The sequence below is a fragment of the Lampetra fluviatilis genome, chromosome 4 (genome assembly GCF_964198595.1).
Source record: "Lampetra fluviatilis chromosome 4, kcLamFluv1.1, whole genome shotgun sequence".
Lineage (NCBI taxonomy): Eukaryota > Metazoa > Chordata > Hyperoartia > Petromyzontiformes > Petromyzontidae > Lampetra > Lampetra fluviatilis.
Window position 1 is genome coordinate 27,544,887 of NC_136278.1, and position 16,874 is coordinate 27,561,760.

A 16,874-nucleotide genomic window follows, 5' to 3' on the forward strand; every position below is an offset into this window, starting at 1 on the left:
TAAAGGTTGGATCAATTTTCATAAATAATTACAAGTGATTACCGGCCAATTCTATGGGCTGTGTGCATTGCATAAGATGTTTACAACCATTCTGTTTCCACGTGCATTTTCATAAATAGTAATATGTATGTTTAGGACAATTACAAGCCAGGTACTCATAGGTATAAATACCGTAAACACAGTTGAACACGTAGGGTTTCGGGACCAATAGTTTCCATAATGTCGGTGTTTTGGGTTAGATCGTGTAAAAAATAAATGTGTCGTTAAACCCGCCATCACCCGACACAGCCAATTAGTAAGGGTTGTCACGTAAACAGAACGTGCCAATTCGATACTCGTACAGCACACCGGTGTGTTGGAGAGCAAATCCACAACATTTACAATCTGAGTACGACGTTTCGCCTGATCGGTGGCTGTCTGATTGTCGGCCTGATGATGCTAGTTCCAATGACTTGCTCTCCAACACACCGGTGTGCTGTACTAGTAACGAATTGGCACGTTCTGTTTTATTGACAAACCTTACTAATTGGCTGTGTGCGATGGTGGAGGGTTTAACGACAAATTTATATTTACGCGATCTAACCCAAAAAAATTGTTGGAGAATCCCATCACGTATCAACAAATTCTCGACTGTAAACACGCATATCAATTAATTATTACAAATTCCTGCGATTATTTTTTGGGACGACAATCGTTTCCATACGTACATATTCAGCCCCGAACGCTGCCCCTCTATGATTCATGGTTTCTTGTTGAGTTCGATCGTGTTCGTATGCCACAATCGGTGAAAATGTTAAATGTAGTACATTTCATATCCGTGCATATCTCATAGCGTAAGGCTACCACCACGAGATGTGCTACGTTTCACGTCCATCGTCTGCAGCAGTTGTCACAGTCGAGGTTGATGTAATTACGTTGCAATCCCAAGTGAGTGATTTGCAGGTAATTTTTCAAAGTTGACACATTTTGACCATGGTGCCAGCACACAATGGCCTACAACTTTTGTAATGAAGCAGACGGCGCGTAAATTATGGTTATTACACACGCAGTAATAACCAGGGCCACCTGCCAAATTCGAACCACGAACCTCTGCTACATGCGGCAAACATGCTACTAATGAGCCATGCCATTGCCCCAGATGTACGTACTATATAGATGCTTGGATGAATGAACTGATGGTTATATTGGGAGGTGGATTTATTGAATGGCTTATGGATTTATCGAGATGCCGTTGCATTTACATGCTTAATACATCAACTGTGTAATTGGATGGATGTGTTTATAGATGTATCATGGAGGGAGGTTGGATGTATGTACGTATTAATACAGGCTAGTAATAATGTAATTGGAAGGACGTTATTAACCAGGTAAAGTCTTAACTGACTGTGATGTTTCCATCCAACCTGCCTATGTCAGCTGTTATTTCGACTCTCTGTGCCTCTCTCTCTCTATGCCTCTCTCTCAGATCTCTCATGCTCACATGGCCGTTGCATTGCACTCTCGTTCCTTTGGATTGCGCTCTCATGCTCACATGTCTTTTGGATTGCACTCTCATACTCACAGGCCCTTTGGATTACACCCGTTGGGTTGCACTCCCTCGGAGAGGAGGCCGTTCTTCTTCTCCTTTTCTACAGTTACATGCTAATCTCTCACATTAACATCATGCTGATCCCTCACATTAACATAGCCACTTCCGTGCCCTCTAATTTCTCACATTAACATCATGCTGATCCCTCACATTAACATAGCCACTTCCGTGCCCTCTAATTTCTCACATTAACATCATGCTAATCCCTCACATTAACATAGCCACTTCCGTGCCCTCTAATTTCTCACATTAACATCATGCTAATCCCTCACATTAACATAGCCACTTCCATGCCCTCTAATTTCTCACATTAACATCATGCTGATCCCTCACATTAACAGAGCCACTTCCATGCCCTCTAATTTCTCACATTAACATCATGCTGATCCCTCACATTAACATAGCCACTTCCGTGCCCTCGTCTAAGAGGCAACTCTCCTAGCTTAATTTTACATGCTAATTTCTCACATTAACATCATGCTAATCACTCACATTAACATAGCCACTTCCGTGCCCTCTAATTTCTCACATTAACATCATGCTAATCTTTCACATTAACATAGCCACTTCCGTGCCCTCTAATTTCTCACATTAACATCATGCTGATCCCTCACATTAACATAGCCACTTCCGTGCCCTCGTCTAAGAGGCAACTCTCCTAGCTTACTTTTACATGCTAATTTCTCACATTAACATCATGCCCTCACATTAACATAGCCATTTCGTGCCCTCTAATTTCTCACATTAACACCATGCTAATCCCTCACATTAACATCATGCTAATCCCTCACATTAACATAGCCACTTCCGTGCCCTTTAATTTCTCACATTAACATCATGCTAATTTCTCACATTAACATCATGCTAATCCCTCACATTAACAGAACCACTTCCATGCCCTCTAATTTCTCACATTAACATCGTGCTAATCCCTCACATTAACATAGCCACTTCCGTGCCTTCTAATTTCTCACATTAATGCCATGCTAATTTCTCACATTAACATCATGCTAATCCCTCACATTAACATAGCCACTTTCGTGCCCTCTAATTTCTCACATTAACATCATGCTGATCCCTCACATTAACAAAGCCACTTCAGTGCCCTCTAATTTCTCACATTAACATCATGCTAATCCCTCACATTAACATAGCCACTTTCGTGCCCTCTAATTTCTCACATTAACATCATGCTGATCCCTCACATTAACATAGCCACTTCTGTGCCCTCTAATTTCTCACATTAACATCATGCTGATCCCTCACATTAACATAGCCACTTCCGTGCCCTCTAATTTCTCACATTAACATCATGCTGATCCCTCACATTAACATAGCCACTTCTGCGCCCTCGTCTAAGAGGCCACTCTCCTAGCTTACTTTTACATGCTAATTTCTCACATTAACATCATGCTAATTTCTCACATTAACATCATGCTGATCCCTCACATTAACATAGCCACTTCCGTGCCCTCTAATTTCTCACATTTACATCATGCTAATCTCTCACATTAACATCATGCTATTTTCTCACATTAACATAATTCGCTCCGGCCACTTCTTTATGACCCTTGGGCTACACCCATTTCAAACCTTTTAACAACAGTACTGCCTCAGCAGCAGATCATGCTTTCCCACCTGATGATGGACGCTTGTGTTGCGCCCGAAACGTCGTGATTTATTTTATTTTATACCTACGTGACTTTACCGAAAGAACCAAAGAGTATAGTGATATTGTAGTTTAAGATGTTCTGCTCGAAGGAGCTCATCTCTTGTTAACATACACTGATGGTAATTCCACATTCCTGTGATGAGGGAGGATCATGGTGAAAAATAAGAGGGCACTATCCATAAACATTGACTCGCCAAAGTAGTACTGATTTTATCTACCCTAGTGGGATAAGGGGTTCAATGATGCATGCACACTGAGCACTGCGCCATTGAAATTGATGTACGTGAATGTATATTTAATGGAGATGGAGCTCCTATTTTACACGACAATGTCAGGGAATCCCATCACATATCAACTAAATTAGTTAACGGGGGGGGGGGGGGGGGTGAAAGGAGTTGTTTTCCTGATATGCCTGGGTAATGTTATATTCAATTATTCACCAGTCTGTGAAAACTATAGGAATCATTTAGTGGCCATTGTTTGGCTCCTTATATCTATCTGCAAAATCGTGGATGTAATCGGAAGGCCGATCCACAGATTATGGAATATAATTAGCAGATCAGCCAGACAATGTGGGGTTAATATAGCAGATAATAATCGGAGAGAAGCAGGGTAAAAAAAAAACTGATACAGCCCCCCAGAATAGCAGCCCTGTTAACAACTCGTAAATGTCTTGAGGGTGTGGTTGATGGTTTAACCCTTTTATTCACATATCCACACTATTATCTGCGATGGTGTGGCTCTAGTCGTAAATGGCAAGATGATGTGACGCCTCGAATTCACTTGCTTATCCACAATGGGATCTCCCCACACACACACACTCGTCGCGGATAAGAGGTAAACAATTCCACCCGTATTGTACCCCCTGTATCTGTACGACGTCGTTCAGAAACGTGGTCATTGACAAGGATGGAATAAAAAAGAGGAACCCATTGATTAGAAAACAAAGGTTAATTATATCCTTCAAACTGTTAAGGGCGGTTATTTGTTGTCCTTCCCCGCACCTCCGATTATTATCACGGTTGGTTACGTACGGTGTGGAAGAAGTTCAACATACATATTTCGACATGATGGTTGGTAGTCAAGAATAATGACGCAGTAGCAGCCGTGGAATGAAACGGAATGCGTTCGAAATGATGATATCAGCAGGCGCTAGGTGGATTAGTAGGTTGATTATTACATCTTAGGATCGTTAAAGATGGTCACGGCCTGCATTTAGCATTGAATTGACCATGGCTGAGTATTATGAAGGGATGAAAGCCGATGGTCCAATAATAAATAACGCAGCTGCACCCATTCCAAGTCATGAAACGCGATCGAGAGGACGTCAAACGGATGAGACGACGCGATGAGATAAACGGTGAATTATCGCAATGATGATGATGAACATAGCAGGATCGTGAGAGATGGCGACGGCTTGGGGAAACCTGCATGCCAAGCAGTGGATTGATCTTGGGCTGATGATGATGCCTGCCGCTGCCGCTGCTGCTGCTGCTGCCGATGATGAATTGTATAGAGAGTTGCGGAGAGGGCATCTAACGCGCCGCGTCACGGAGCCCCCCCAACCGCCGCGCCCTATAAAGTGTGGAGCTGTTCGGGAGCGCCTCCCTCCTCCTCCGTGCAAGGCTTCACAGCTCCATTCGCGAACAACAAAAAAAAGGATCCCTCGCTCGCACGCTGGCTGGCTTCCACCCGGCGTTGGGCCATCCCCACGGCAAAAATAACATTTGGGAAGAAAACGCAGTAATTCTCAAAATAAATAGAAGACGCAAAAAAAGTAGACGCATTATTTTTTTGGGTGGGGGTTGGAGGGAGGGAGGGGGGTGTATTGTTTGTGTCAAGAGAATCTGTCTTCCTCCACCTATTTCCACGAGGACGTCCACCCCCCAACGCCCAGCCTATTGCTAATATTCTTCCTCGAGCGGCGTTGCGGCAGTTGTTTATTTGATCGCTGCTCGCTCACGTATGTGCGTGTCTCCTGCGCATAATTCTCAAAGTGTGAAAATTTGTCGCCAGCAGTTCAGCTCCCCCCCCTCACCTCCGTCTTCATCCTGCGTCTGCCGGTCCGCTGCTCAGTGTTTCGTCAAGTAAGGAACCACACGCACCTAACACGCGCACGCACACATATAACAGCTAAGCAATGCGCATTGCAATGCCAGATCTAGTAATGGGTGACTCTTTGAAGTGCTTATTATAGGTGTATACAGGATCGCTGCCGGCTGTGTGTAGCTTCTGTGTGCTTGCCGGCGTTGCGTGTGATGCACACATTTTTATTTTTTGACGACCGGGTTCCAAATACAGCCGCAACTGCTCCGATCATCTTTGCTCTCGGTTGTATCAAAGGTGGTTTCTCTCTCCATGTGTTATCCCCTAAAGCCCATCATCTTATTATCTTCTTCCGCGCAATGTTGTGTTTCCCCGTTCGGATTGTGTGCCGATCAATTGAGTTTCGTCTGGCGTACGATGCTGGAACATTGTCGAGCGAGTAAAATGCCAGACCCTGCGCTGAGTGTGGATTTTGAATGGTCGTTGTGGTGACTTATTCCCCAAATAGCTTTCGTTATTCAGGTTGGATCTTCAAAGAAGGGTGACTGTTGCAAGGGTGAGGGGGTAAATGAGGGAATAGGGAGTTAATGGGGGAAATAGGGGGGCTGTTTGTTTTTTGGTAGGAGGGGAGGGGTGGTGTTAGGAATACTATAGTATGCAGTACATACAGTCTATTGTTATAATTCGTAAATCTAAATTCACTGCGTAATCGTGCAATTAACGTACTAGAAAAAAAAAACCAGCATGCAAATAGAATCCCTGAAATACCCTTAAGGAATTGAGCTCCCCAACAGAGTGCCTCCTTATCACTCCATTACATCTTGCCCGTTCGCCTGCGGTGCCCGCTTGCAGCCTCGTGCAATCATTCGGGGCATGCGTTCCTTCATTTCATTCCTCTTTGCGACAATCGGTGAGTGGGGGGTGGATGGTGGTGGGGGGGGGGGTTCGTGTGCAGGTTGTTTCACGTTATTTAATGTTTTACTCGTTTGTGTCTCCACACACACACACGCACAGAGAGAGAGAGACACACTCACAGACACACAGAGATGTCCAACCTCACGGATCTCGTTGGGCGCACGGCGCTCTCTCACGGAGGCATCCACATGCCCCACAGCGGGCCGGGCTACGCGTGGGAGTGCAACCAAAGCCATCACCTCTCGTCGTTGGCTGACAACGGCACACCTCACCACCAGCTGGCCTTCTTGTGCAACAAGAGCGACGACATGCTTGACGACGACGACGACTACGATGACGACCCCCACGTCACCTCGCTGGTCGTGGCTGTGGTCATCACCGCCCTCTACTCCATCGTGTGCGTGGTGGGCTTGGTCGGGAACATCCTGGTCATGTACGTGATCGTCAGGTGAGATGCCACGCACGCAGAACGCACACACACACACACAACGCACACACACAACACACATACAACGCACACACACACACACACCGCGCGCACACGGCTTTCACACACACACACAGGGATACATTTGTCATGGGATAGATTCTGCTCACCCCCACCCACCCCTTCCCCCGCCCACCTCCACCATTCCTACAAAACTTGGGGAGGGGGGGAGGGCTGGTGGAAGAGGGGTAGGTGGGGCAGGGACATTTTCCAGAGCTAGGTGAATTCAAGCCCCGCACGTGCGCATGGTTTTTGTTTTTTATCGACGGCAGCAAGGGGTTCTCTAAACTGCAATTCTCGCGACCCACCACGGATGAGTCCTCCCCGAGTTTACCAATTTGAAACCTCCTCTCATTTGTACGTTAGAAATTGAGTCGTTGCTTTCGACCGGTGATTGCAAAACGTGTCCCACGTGCTGATTAAACTGCCCAGGCGTCTCGCGTGTGGGTGTGTGCTTACGCGTACCTGTCCCACTATGACATAAGAGCACAGGTTGATAGGTACCTTGTGAGTGTGTGTGTGTGTGCATGTCACATTATCTGTCCTGCACCCCGTACCTTCGATTAGCAAGGTTGGCTGCGTACGGTGCAAAATAAGTTCAACATACGGTGCATATATATTATAGGGAAGTGGTGAGCTCAGCGGTTGGAGCACTGCCCCACGAATTCAATGACCAGAGTTCGATTCCCATTCGGGCCCAAGAACAGTGACGATTATTTGAGCGGGTCCTGGGCCTCCCCTAGGTCTACTCAGCCTCAAATGAGTACCTGGTGCGGTGTGTAAACATCATCGCCACTGGGGATACAATGGCGGCCGGGCGTGGTGCTGGCCAGCCACCCCCTCGTGTGGCATTCCGGCCTTCATAGGTGCTCGCATAGCAGCACTTGCCCCAACAGCATGTCACGGCTCTGTTTTTCTTCGTCACATGCTATGCATGGGAACATTCATAGATCTATTGTGTATGTGCGTCGCACGTGACATTGGGGCACTCATTCAAATGCAAAGAGATTCTGTGTGTGGTAAACATTTTGCTTTTTTGTGTCTAGTGTTGCTCGCTTGCGGATAACATATGCTACCAATGCTTATTCGTATTGAGTACGAGTCGATCCTTCCCTTTTCCCCCTTTTATATGTAAAAGAAAAACGTATTCCCCGACACGCGTGAATGAGATGCGATCAGTGGCCATACAATTCTCAGATATGTAAGGTCCCACAATACTATAACACTGAGTTCTGCCACACTTGGATAATATATACAGCACAGCGACAAACTCCAAATTCCTCAACGATCCAGTATTGTAGACGGCTTCGTCTCAGCAATCCCAAACCCTGCAATGATTCGATAATATATACAGCATCACCACAATAAGCCTGGATTCTGCAACGATTCAATATTTAATTTCGATTTAAAGCTTTCGTGACTGCATGGATTCATTTTCTTGGTTCTTGCAGTAAAGTCACTTGGAAGGGAAATAATAAACATAAAACATAATAAGATAAAATTCTCACGACGCTTCGGCCACAACGCACGGCTGCTTGCGTTGTGACTTTACCGAAAGAACCAAGAATATGGATTCAATATTGCTTCAGATTTTCCGATATCAAAAATCGCCACTTAGCTCAAAGTCAGTAACACCACCTCCATTTCACCATTTTCACTTTGGCTTTGTCAATGCACACACCGTCCAATTCACCAACACCAAGAATCACCACTTACTTCATAAAATGAAGACCACCTCCGTCTCCTGCCAAAACTCTCCCTTTCACCAGGTGCCTCAATTCCCACTCTTTTTGTCTTTCCCCCTATGCCTCCATCCATTTCTCCCCACCCACACGCACCCACTAACTCAGCATCCCAATCTCACTCATTCCCGTATTTCGACGTTGCACTCAGAGTATGAATCATTGTCTGTGTCTTTATCTCCCATCCTCCCACCACTCTCACTCTTTACTGCAATATTAAACCAAAGCACGGAGCATACTCGCACCTGTGACGAACGCCTTCTGGCCCCTCTTGTTCCCACACGTTTGCACTGTATTTTTAGATTTGCGTGAGTTTATGTCACTGTTAGACGTATGTGCACATGAACCTAACACTTCATGTTTCACTTGCACTGTTTTTTTTACTTGAGTGTGAGTTTCGTTTATGACCGTTAAACACCTCGTTTGGTAGTTGTGCAGTATCCCTAATGGACCCTGTACTCGTTCTCTGCAATATCGACGTCGTTGTCGGCTGTTGTCGTTGCTGTGCTCACGCACCGCGGATCTCACTCGTAACATGGCCGGGTGACTGGCTACACCAGACCATCCGTGTGTAATGACAGGGCTACACCTGCTGACATGACAAAGTGACACCTGCTGGCCTGGGAAGGGATTCACGGGTGCAGGCACAGAGGTAGCAGCCAATCAGGGAAGGAAGCGGACCTGGGGCAAAGGTAACAGGTGGGGTTAACCGAGATGCTCCGAGAACCTGCTCGAAGGTTCCACGAGAGGGCGTGGCCGGAGGCGGGGCTTAGCCACGCCTGGGGGGATATAAGGGGGAGCGGACCCGGAGCTCGGGGCTCGTGTGTGGGGTCCTGAGTCCTGGCTCCTGGCTACGTCGCTGCTCGCCGACATCTCTCTCTGTCGTCTGGCCACGTGGAAGATCTCCTGCGTGAGTTCCATCGCCGTCATCGTCACGCCGCCAGCCAGCGGCGGAGACGAGTGAGGGCGAGGGTACCCCGCTGAGTGATCGGCTGTGCGTGTAGCCGGTAGAGGTGTTATTGCCTTGAGCTATATTCGGTGAGAGGAAGAACCAGCGTTGGCCTGTGTTGTGCCCAGTGTGAGAATAAAGAATAACAACTCTCTATACGATGTGTCGTGGAAGTCACTCATTACACGTGTAACAAATCATGTGAACTTAAACTCTCTCCTTGTCTGTCTCGCTCTCTCTCTCTCGCAACCGTTGTGTCTATCTCTCCTTGTCTCATTGTCTCCCGTGTCTCTGTGCCTTTCTCTCCTCGTCTCTACGGCATGACGTTAACTCTCTCTCTACGGCCTGCCTCTCCCCTCTGTGCCCCGCATCTTTTTTTTAATCCCATCTATTCCGGCCTCCCTTCTCTCTCCCTTCTTTCTTCGCTCTCCCTTCACTCTCTCCCTCACTGCACTCGGTAGCCACAAAACTGCATCTTCCCCATGGGTCATAACATGCGTGGGTGCCGTGTGCTTTCCTTCATAGGCGCTCGCTAACAGCACGTGTCCTACTAGTTGCGTTTAAAGTCGATCTGGGGGATCTTTGTCTTTGCCCAAAATAACGCAGGGAGCACGATGCAATTTGATCAACGCTCTGCACAGTCGCGTTGGACGCGTTTTAGCAACCATCAGGCGCGTGGAAACGACCTTGCATGAGAATGCAGGTGGACTTGTTGTGGGCGAGTGGTTGATCAATGGGGTTGGTAGGAAAGGCAGCGAGCAGATCACATGATGCATATTAATTTTTGCACACTGGCGTGCCACAAGGCAGGTAGGCTGCTTGCTTACGCAGCTGAATGCATTCATTTAAACACGTGCACGTTCCCGACAAACAATGGAAGAAAACAGATGAGGAATGAGTTTAGGATTTAAACAAAAATATGTATTACTATGCCCAGTTTTGGATTTCATTAGTATGGTTTTTATGCGAATTATGGAATGTTACTAAGGTTTTCTGTTGTCGTTTTAGACGTTAATGCATTCATTGTAATATTTTACATAAAGTGTCATTCGTAAAACATACGTTTTTACGTGAAGCGTTTTACATATTTTTAATATATTACGCGAAAGATATTTGGCAGATTATAAAAATCATGTCCGGCAACAGCACTTACATGAGCAAAAGCAGACACATTATACTATTGAGGTGATGTCACTTCTGTGGCGTCACATTTTTGGATCAATCCGCAACTACATTTATTTTGGATCATCCGAAATCTACGTTTTGTGACTAATCTAGAAATCAGGAGCACATCTCTTGTACACAGCTTCTCTGCACGGTGTTATTCTTAAACGAATGTGTTCTTAAATGTTGGTGAGACGATCAAGTGCGGCTCAAACATATTAGCAATTTCCGTTACATTTCTAAATACTTGACCAGTCACTCACTAGCACATCACCCATCGGTCACATTTTCTCATCTCCCTTGCATAGAAACGGGAGAATCCCACTTAACATCAAAAGTGACTTCTCAAGCATGTACGTTGTAGGTGGATTCTGCTGTGGTCGAATGGTTTATCACACTGGACTTTGCAATACAGAGGTCGCCAGTTTAATTTCCGGCCGCGGCAGTTGCCACCATTGCAAAGTTTCTCAAATCTCCCCACCTCCGTCCACCCAGCACCTATAAATGGTTACACCAAAGTCACTCCATCGGCAGATTGCGTGTGGTGAGGTAAAGTGTGGGCACTCTCACCTCTATCAAGATATCTCCCCGTTGTAGAAGAGTAGGCTAAATGCCTTCTAGAGGGCCTCTCTAGAGCTCCCTCTAGTGGAGATCCCTTCCAACAGCAGTGGTGTGAGCAAGCTATTGCAGGGCTGCACCCGTACCTCAACTTTTTGGAGCCAAGGCTATGCAAGCGAAACGTTATCACCATGGGTTGTCGCCGCTAAAAACCGGGGCGATGACTTTGAACACGAAATGTGCATCTCGCTAGTTGATCCGCAGCCATTGTGCGCGCCCGTGTCACCTTTGCATTGCATAAACCTCCGTTATCCTGCCAGGTAGAGTTCAACGACAGAGCGAGTGGTTCACTTCGTGTGGGTTAACTCGGCCCATTGTCCCTCCTGGGTCATTCAAATGAGTGGCACTTTTTGCGTGTGGAAATCAGCAGTGTTTGCCGTATGCATACACTCGTCCCCCCCCCCCGCCAGAGAAACGTGGACATGTTTTGTTTTCCGCGACTGCCTCTCGCGGCTTTAACAAGATATGAGCACTGCCTCAATGCGCATTTGATCAGGAAATCACTTTGACCTTTTGACTCATTTCCACTAAGTGCCCCGCAGCTGTCATGGTTATGATGCGTGCTATCAGCTTGACAGCGTGCTGATGACGTACAACCTGCGCCAGGTGTTTGCGCGGCGACTTCGCGTGAAGCCCAACGGCTGTCGACAATAAGCCGAACTTATTTTTCGCACGCTTCGGTGTCGGCTGCATATGCATCGACAGCTTTCAAAAATGGGAACAGCTGCTCGCAATGAGCTACGGAGCATTTTACTTGCCACAGGGAGCCACTCGCAACCAATGCCACCGGCTTTGGCACTGATCTTGCAGATTATAGCCCACCACCGTGGTATTTAAGATGTAATGCTTTTGTAATGGCAATTTAACGCATTGGAAGCGGTGACCCCCATAACTTCTGTCAAAATGGGGTGGATCAAATCTGTAAATTTGTCCACAATTTATACAAGGGAATATAAATGCATTGGAACCCATTTAAATGTTCCAAATTGTGTTTAGCTATTCATTTTACACGTGTAAAAAGACTGTCGATTGATAATCTATACTAATGAAGGATTATAAAATGTAAATGCTGACCTTCAGAATAATATATATGCATCACTGCACCTCCAATTAGAACGGTTGGCTATAGACGGTGCAAAATAAGTTCAACATATATCCATGCATGTGCTGAATGTGATAAGTTATAACAAGTAAGGAAATATGTTGAATTCTTACATACTGACACTAAATAATGTAATCTATTCATTACAACATTTTGAAATGTACTACACTTAGGAAATCTGAATAATGTATTTTTTTGCCACAGCAAAAAACATTAACACTCAACTAAATGTAAAAAAAATGTAGCATAAAAAATTAACACCCATGGTCTGCATTCTAAAATGTTCTGTAAAACATGATGAGGAAATGAATTGACAGCACTGAGGAGGGTAAATGGAAGCACGGTTCTCCGAGACAGGATCCAGCGAAGTAACGTAACTGACCTTTAGCCAGACATGGGGGTTTGCGTATCACAAAGAACAGTCCCTGATGCCTGGACCACATGTGGACTTTAGAAAACTATATTTATTGGCCCTTGCTTTTACAGCCACGTCTCACTATGCCTTGAAAGGTCTGTCAGTTTAATAAGTGGGAGAATATCTGGTGACGTTAGCTCATGCAAACTTACACTTGTGCAATGCTTCATTGCAGGCGCGCTGGAGGAACTGTGTATATTAAAATGTTCTTCCCCGCTTGTCGCAATTATCGTTTTACATGACTTCTCTTGTTCATCATGTTTCAAATGTTTATGATCTTCTCTTTCAACAGCCGACATTTACAAACTGGGTAACTTTTTTTGGTTCATATAATTTTCAGTAGTTTTAATTGTGTTGTGTTCAACCGCTAGGGAACTTGTTATTTGTGTTACGTGCGGGATTCAATTTGCCGAAGAAACCCTTACGAGCACTTGGGAAGATGTCCTTTTGGATGGAAATTTCTCACTCGGGAAAGAAGGGCAATTGTTCATAACATTGCTGCAACTGTATTTTATGCGTACTGTATATGATAACGTAACTAGCACACGCCATGAAAAACATGTTTGCTGGGATTTGTAAAATTAATTTTCTTGAATTCAGGCATGCCGATCAAAATGGTGTCACTTTTTCAAAGTGCCATTTTTCCCGTCACACGTGTGCAGTAAAAAAGGAGCAAGTCTCCATGTAAGATGCATGTAAAGGTGCAGCCCTGCAATGTCTCACACCACTACTGGTAGAATTGCCACCATTAGAGGGAGCTTTGGAGAGCTCCTATGAATTGTATTTTGCCTACTCTTCCACACTGGCCAGACGTCTTGGAAGAGGTGGGAGTAACTGCACATTACTCAACCCACCACACGCAACCCGCCGATCAAACTGTGGGTCTACCCATGTATGCTGCTGGGTGGACAGTGGGATTTAAAATTTCAACTGCCATGGCATGATATTGAACCAGTAACTTCTAGTCCAATGTGCGAACCATTACAGCATGATGGCATCGCAATTCTCATGTATGGAGCTAGATGTTATTCAATTACGATAGCTTGGCTAGACAATGTCAAAGGTCGACTTGAATTAAACTTCAGTTGGTCAATTGCTTGGAGCGCCATGGTGGCGAGATGTTAACTACCTCGCCTGGCATACAAGAGACCGTGAGTTCAATCCCAACCCTGATGCCTGTATGTTTGTAGTTTGCATGTTTACTCCAAGGCTGCGTGTTTTTCTCCCCCCCCGTGATCTCTGTTTTTCCCCCTCTACATCTAGAAACGTGCATTTAGAGCATTTGGCTGCTATAAATTTACGTAGAAAGACATTGGGCTATCATTTGTGGCCAGGTCGCTTGTAAAAAAGAGCTATGTAGCTCAGTGTGCCAAACCTGGGGATAAACATTTGTTTGAAAGTTAATTTACAGACTTTCTGTGCAGTGGAAACGTGGCAATAAACCTCCTAAGTCACAGTGGTCGGCCTCAAGTTGGGTCAAATCAATAGCCAGAAGTCTTCCCCAGCAAATAAATAAATAACTCCCTACATATTATAAATACGTACAATTTGAACTTCCTTAGACCCCCAGAAGGAGAAATGTGTCAAGACTGAAAGGAATTGACAGGTCTAAAGAAGAATAGGAAGCCACGTGGACACATCGAGGTGTGTATCCATCATGATGCTTAGACCTTGACAATGTTGGGGCGTCCAATTTTAGGAGATTTTGTCCCAATCATTTTCCTTGCCACACAAAAAAAAACACACTTTGTGTGGGTGGGAGAGATTTACTCCCCATTACTTTGCATGACATGGAGCTGCCTTTTTGTATAATATTGCTCTGATTGATAATGTTCCATTCGCTGGGCATGGTCTTATTACCGGAGGTTTTTTTGTCTTATTTGTCTGAGGAAGCTATGAGTCAGAACCACAATCAGCGAATTTGTGAAAATTGTCTCTCAATATCAACACAAGGAAGACAATTATTAAAAAACAATGTACTAAATGAACCCCAAAGGCGATATCTAGAGAACATTATTTTTACAAAGTATGAAATGATAATGAAACGTACTCTTGGGTTCTAGATTTGAAGTTTTCGTGACTGCAAGGGCCCATACTTTTTGGTTTTTTCGGTAAAGTCACGTAGGTAAAAAAAAATTAAATCACAAACACAAGCTCCGTCTTCAGGTGGCACCGTCACAGCAAAATTACTGGATCAAGTGAAGACGGAAGCTTGTGTTGCCTCCGAAACGTCGTGATTTAATTTATTTTAATTTTATTTTTTACCTACGTGACTTTACCGAAAAAACCAAAGAGTATCGACCCTTGGGTCTTTTGGTCAAGTCTTCGGGAGAAGATGATTCAGCTGAAGACGATTTCTTGTGTTGCGATCGAAACGTCGCGATCTATTATTTGTATATACGTGACTTGACCGACAGACCCAAGAGTCTTCTTGGTTCTTTCGGTAAAGTCACGTAGAAGGGAAGTAATAAAATAATAAAAATAAAACATTATTATGTTTTATTACTTCCCTTCTACGTGACTTTACCGAAAGAACCAAGAAGATGAATCCCTGCAGTCACGAAAGCTTTAAATCGAGACCCAAGAGTGTGAATTCCTGCAGTCACGAAAGCTTTGAATGAAGAGATAATGAAACGATTTACAACGTGAACATTTTCATGAAGAGGCAAGACAGTTTTCCAGTCGTGACTAGGAATCCCGGAGCCCGGCTCAGGGCCTCCTCATTTGGCCGATGGAATAGGTGAGCCCTCAACCGTCTCTCGAAAGCAGCGGTGGATGTGATTATGTGTACACATAGTGGGATGCAATTCCAAACGATCAAGGGAGCAGCCAAGGAGAAAAGGCGCTTGGCCAAAACAGTCCTGGTTAGATGCACAGCAAGCGAGTTGAGGGACGAGGTCCTTACCTACACGGGGGTTTGACTAAGGCCCGTGTTTTTGAGGAGGACAGCCAGATAATGTGGAAGACCTTGGATTGGAGCATGATGACAAAAGGCGACAATCTTGAACTTCAATCCCTAGATTGATGGGCATCCAGTGCAAGTGTTTGAGCGCAGCAGGAGGGTTTTGTGCGACCTTGGCAATACCCAGGACAGCGCGTGACAGAGATTGTTTCATAGTCTTTGAAGTCTATGTTTTTGGCTGATGCCCGCATGATATGAGTGGCATTACAGTATGCAAGACGAGAACCAATAATACTGTACTGCAGCCATGGTGTTTGTCGAGGTAGGAGTCAGTAATGGACAGATATTCCAGAAGTCCCTAAGATGGTAGTTGCACGATTTGATTAAGCCGATTATATTATTGTTCATTGATGAGGTGGAGTCGACAGTGACGCCAAGAATATTGAGGTGGTCTGGCGGAGGGGTCAGAAGACCAGCGATGAGTAAACTTGGAGAGTTCGTCTTATAACCAGAAACAGAACTATGGACTTAGATGCATTCAGAAAGAGGTGTTGAGACTAAAACCAGCATTGTAAGTTTGTTGTTCAGTCGCCCATGAACCAGAACTTACACTGTGTAAATGCGTGTGCCATGTGGGGTAGATGTGATATTAGCTGTCAATTAGGGTTGTCAATAGGTGAGATGTAAGTTGAGAAAAGCAAATGGCTGAGTACACATCCTAGTGGGACCTCAGCAGTTAATATGGAGAGCGTGGATACACAGTTGCCAACTGTGATAATGGAGCGTCTTCTCTGATAGGATTTAATCCACAGAAGCGCAAGGCCAATGATGGCGAAGTCACCAGGCGCTAGAAGAGTTTAGTGTGGTTGATGTTATCAAAAGCAGTGGACATGCCGAGCGCAGCCAATGCGACGAAGGATTTGCATTCAATGAGGGATACAATGTCATGAAAGATCTGGAACAAAGAAGTCTTCATGGAGTGACCTGAACAATAAGATTATTAAAAGGATAGGAACTTCGGGGTGAGATGGAGTGGTTCTTAATTATTGCCACAGGACTCCAATAGTTTTTGAGACTTTTGACACATTTGTGATGGGGGGTGGTAATTAGTTGGATGGTTAGCAATTCAAACCTAGCTCTTTAAGTAAGGGGGTCACCTGACCAAGCTTTAGAGAAGAAGGCAATGGACCAGACTTTAAAAAAGTGCTTGAAATACGAGTTAAACATTATTACGAATTCAGCTGCACATTGCTCAAAGGTAACAACAGGTAAGA

General features: G+C 45.1%; 1 protein-coding gene across 3 annotated transcripts in view; it reads left to right on the plus strand.

Annotated features, from left to right (window-relative positions):
* The first annotated feature begins 4,874 nt into the window (after window positions 1–4,874).
* LOC144931712 (delta-type opioid receptor-like) overlaps window positions 4,875–16,874 on the plus strand; it is a 59,259-nt gene continuing 47,259 nt past the window's right edge. Inside the window, exons 1-2 of one of the 3 annotated variants that reach the window (XM_078855922.1) lie at window positions 4,875–5,347; window positions 6,321–6,654. In XM_078855922.1, the coding sequence (XP_078712048.1) occupies window positions 6,353–6,654 (302 nt within the window). In that variant the 5' untranslated portion in view covers window positions 4,875–5,347; window positions 6,321–6,352. Of the gene's footprint in view, window positions 5,348–5,542; window positions 5,604–6,320; window positions 6,670–16,874 lie in introns of those variants that run through there. The other 2 variants (XM_078855920.1, XM_078855921.1) reach the window with 2 other exon arrangements.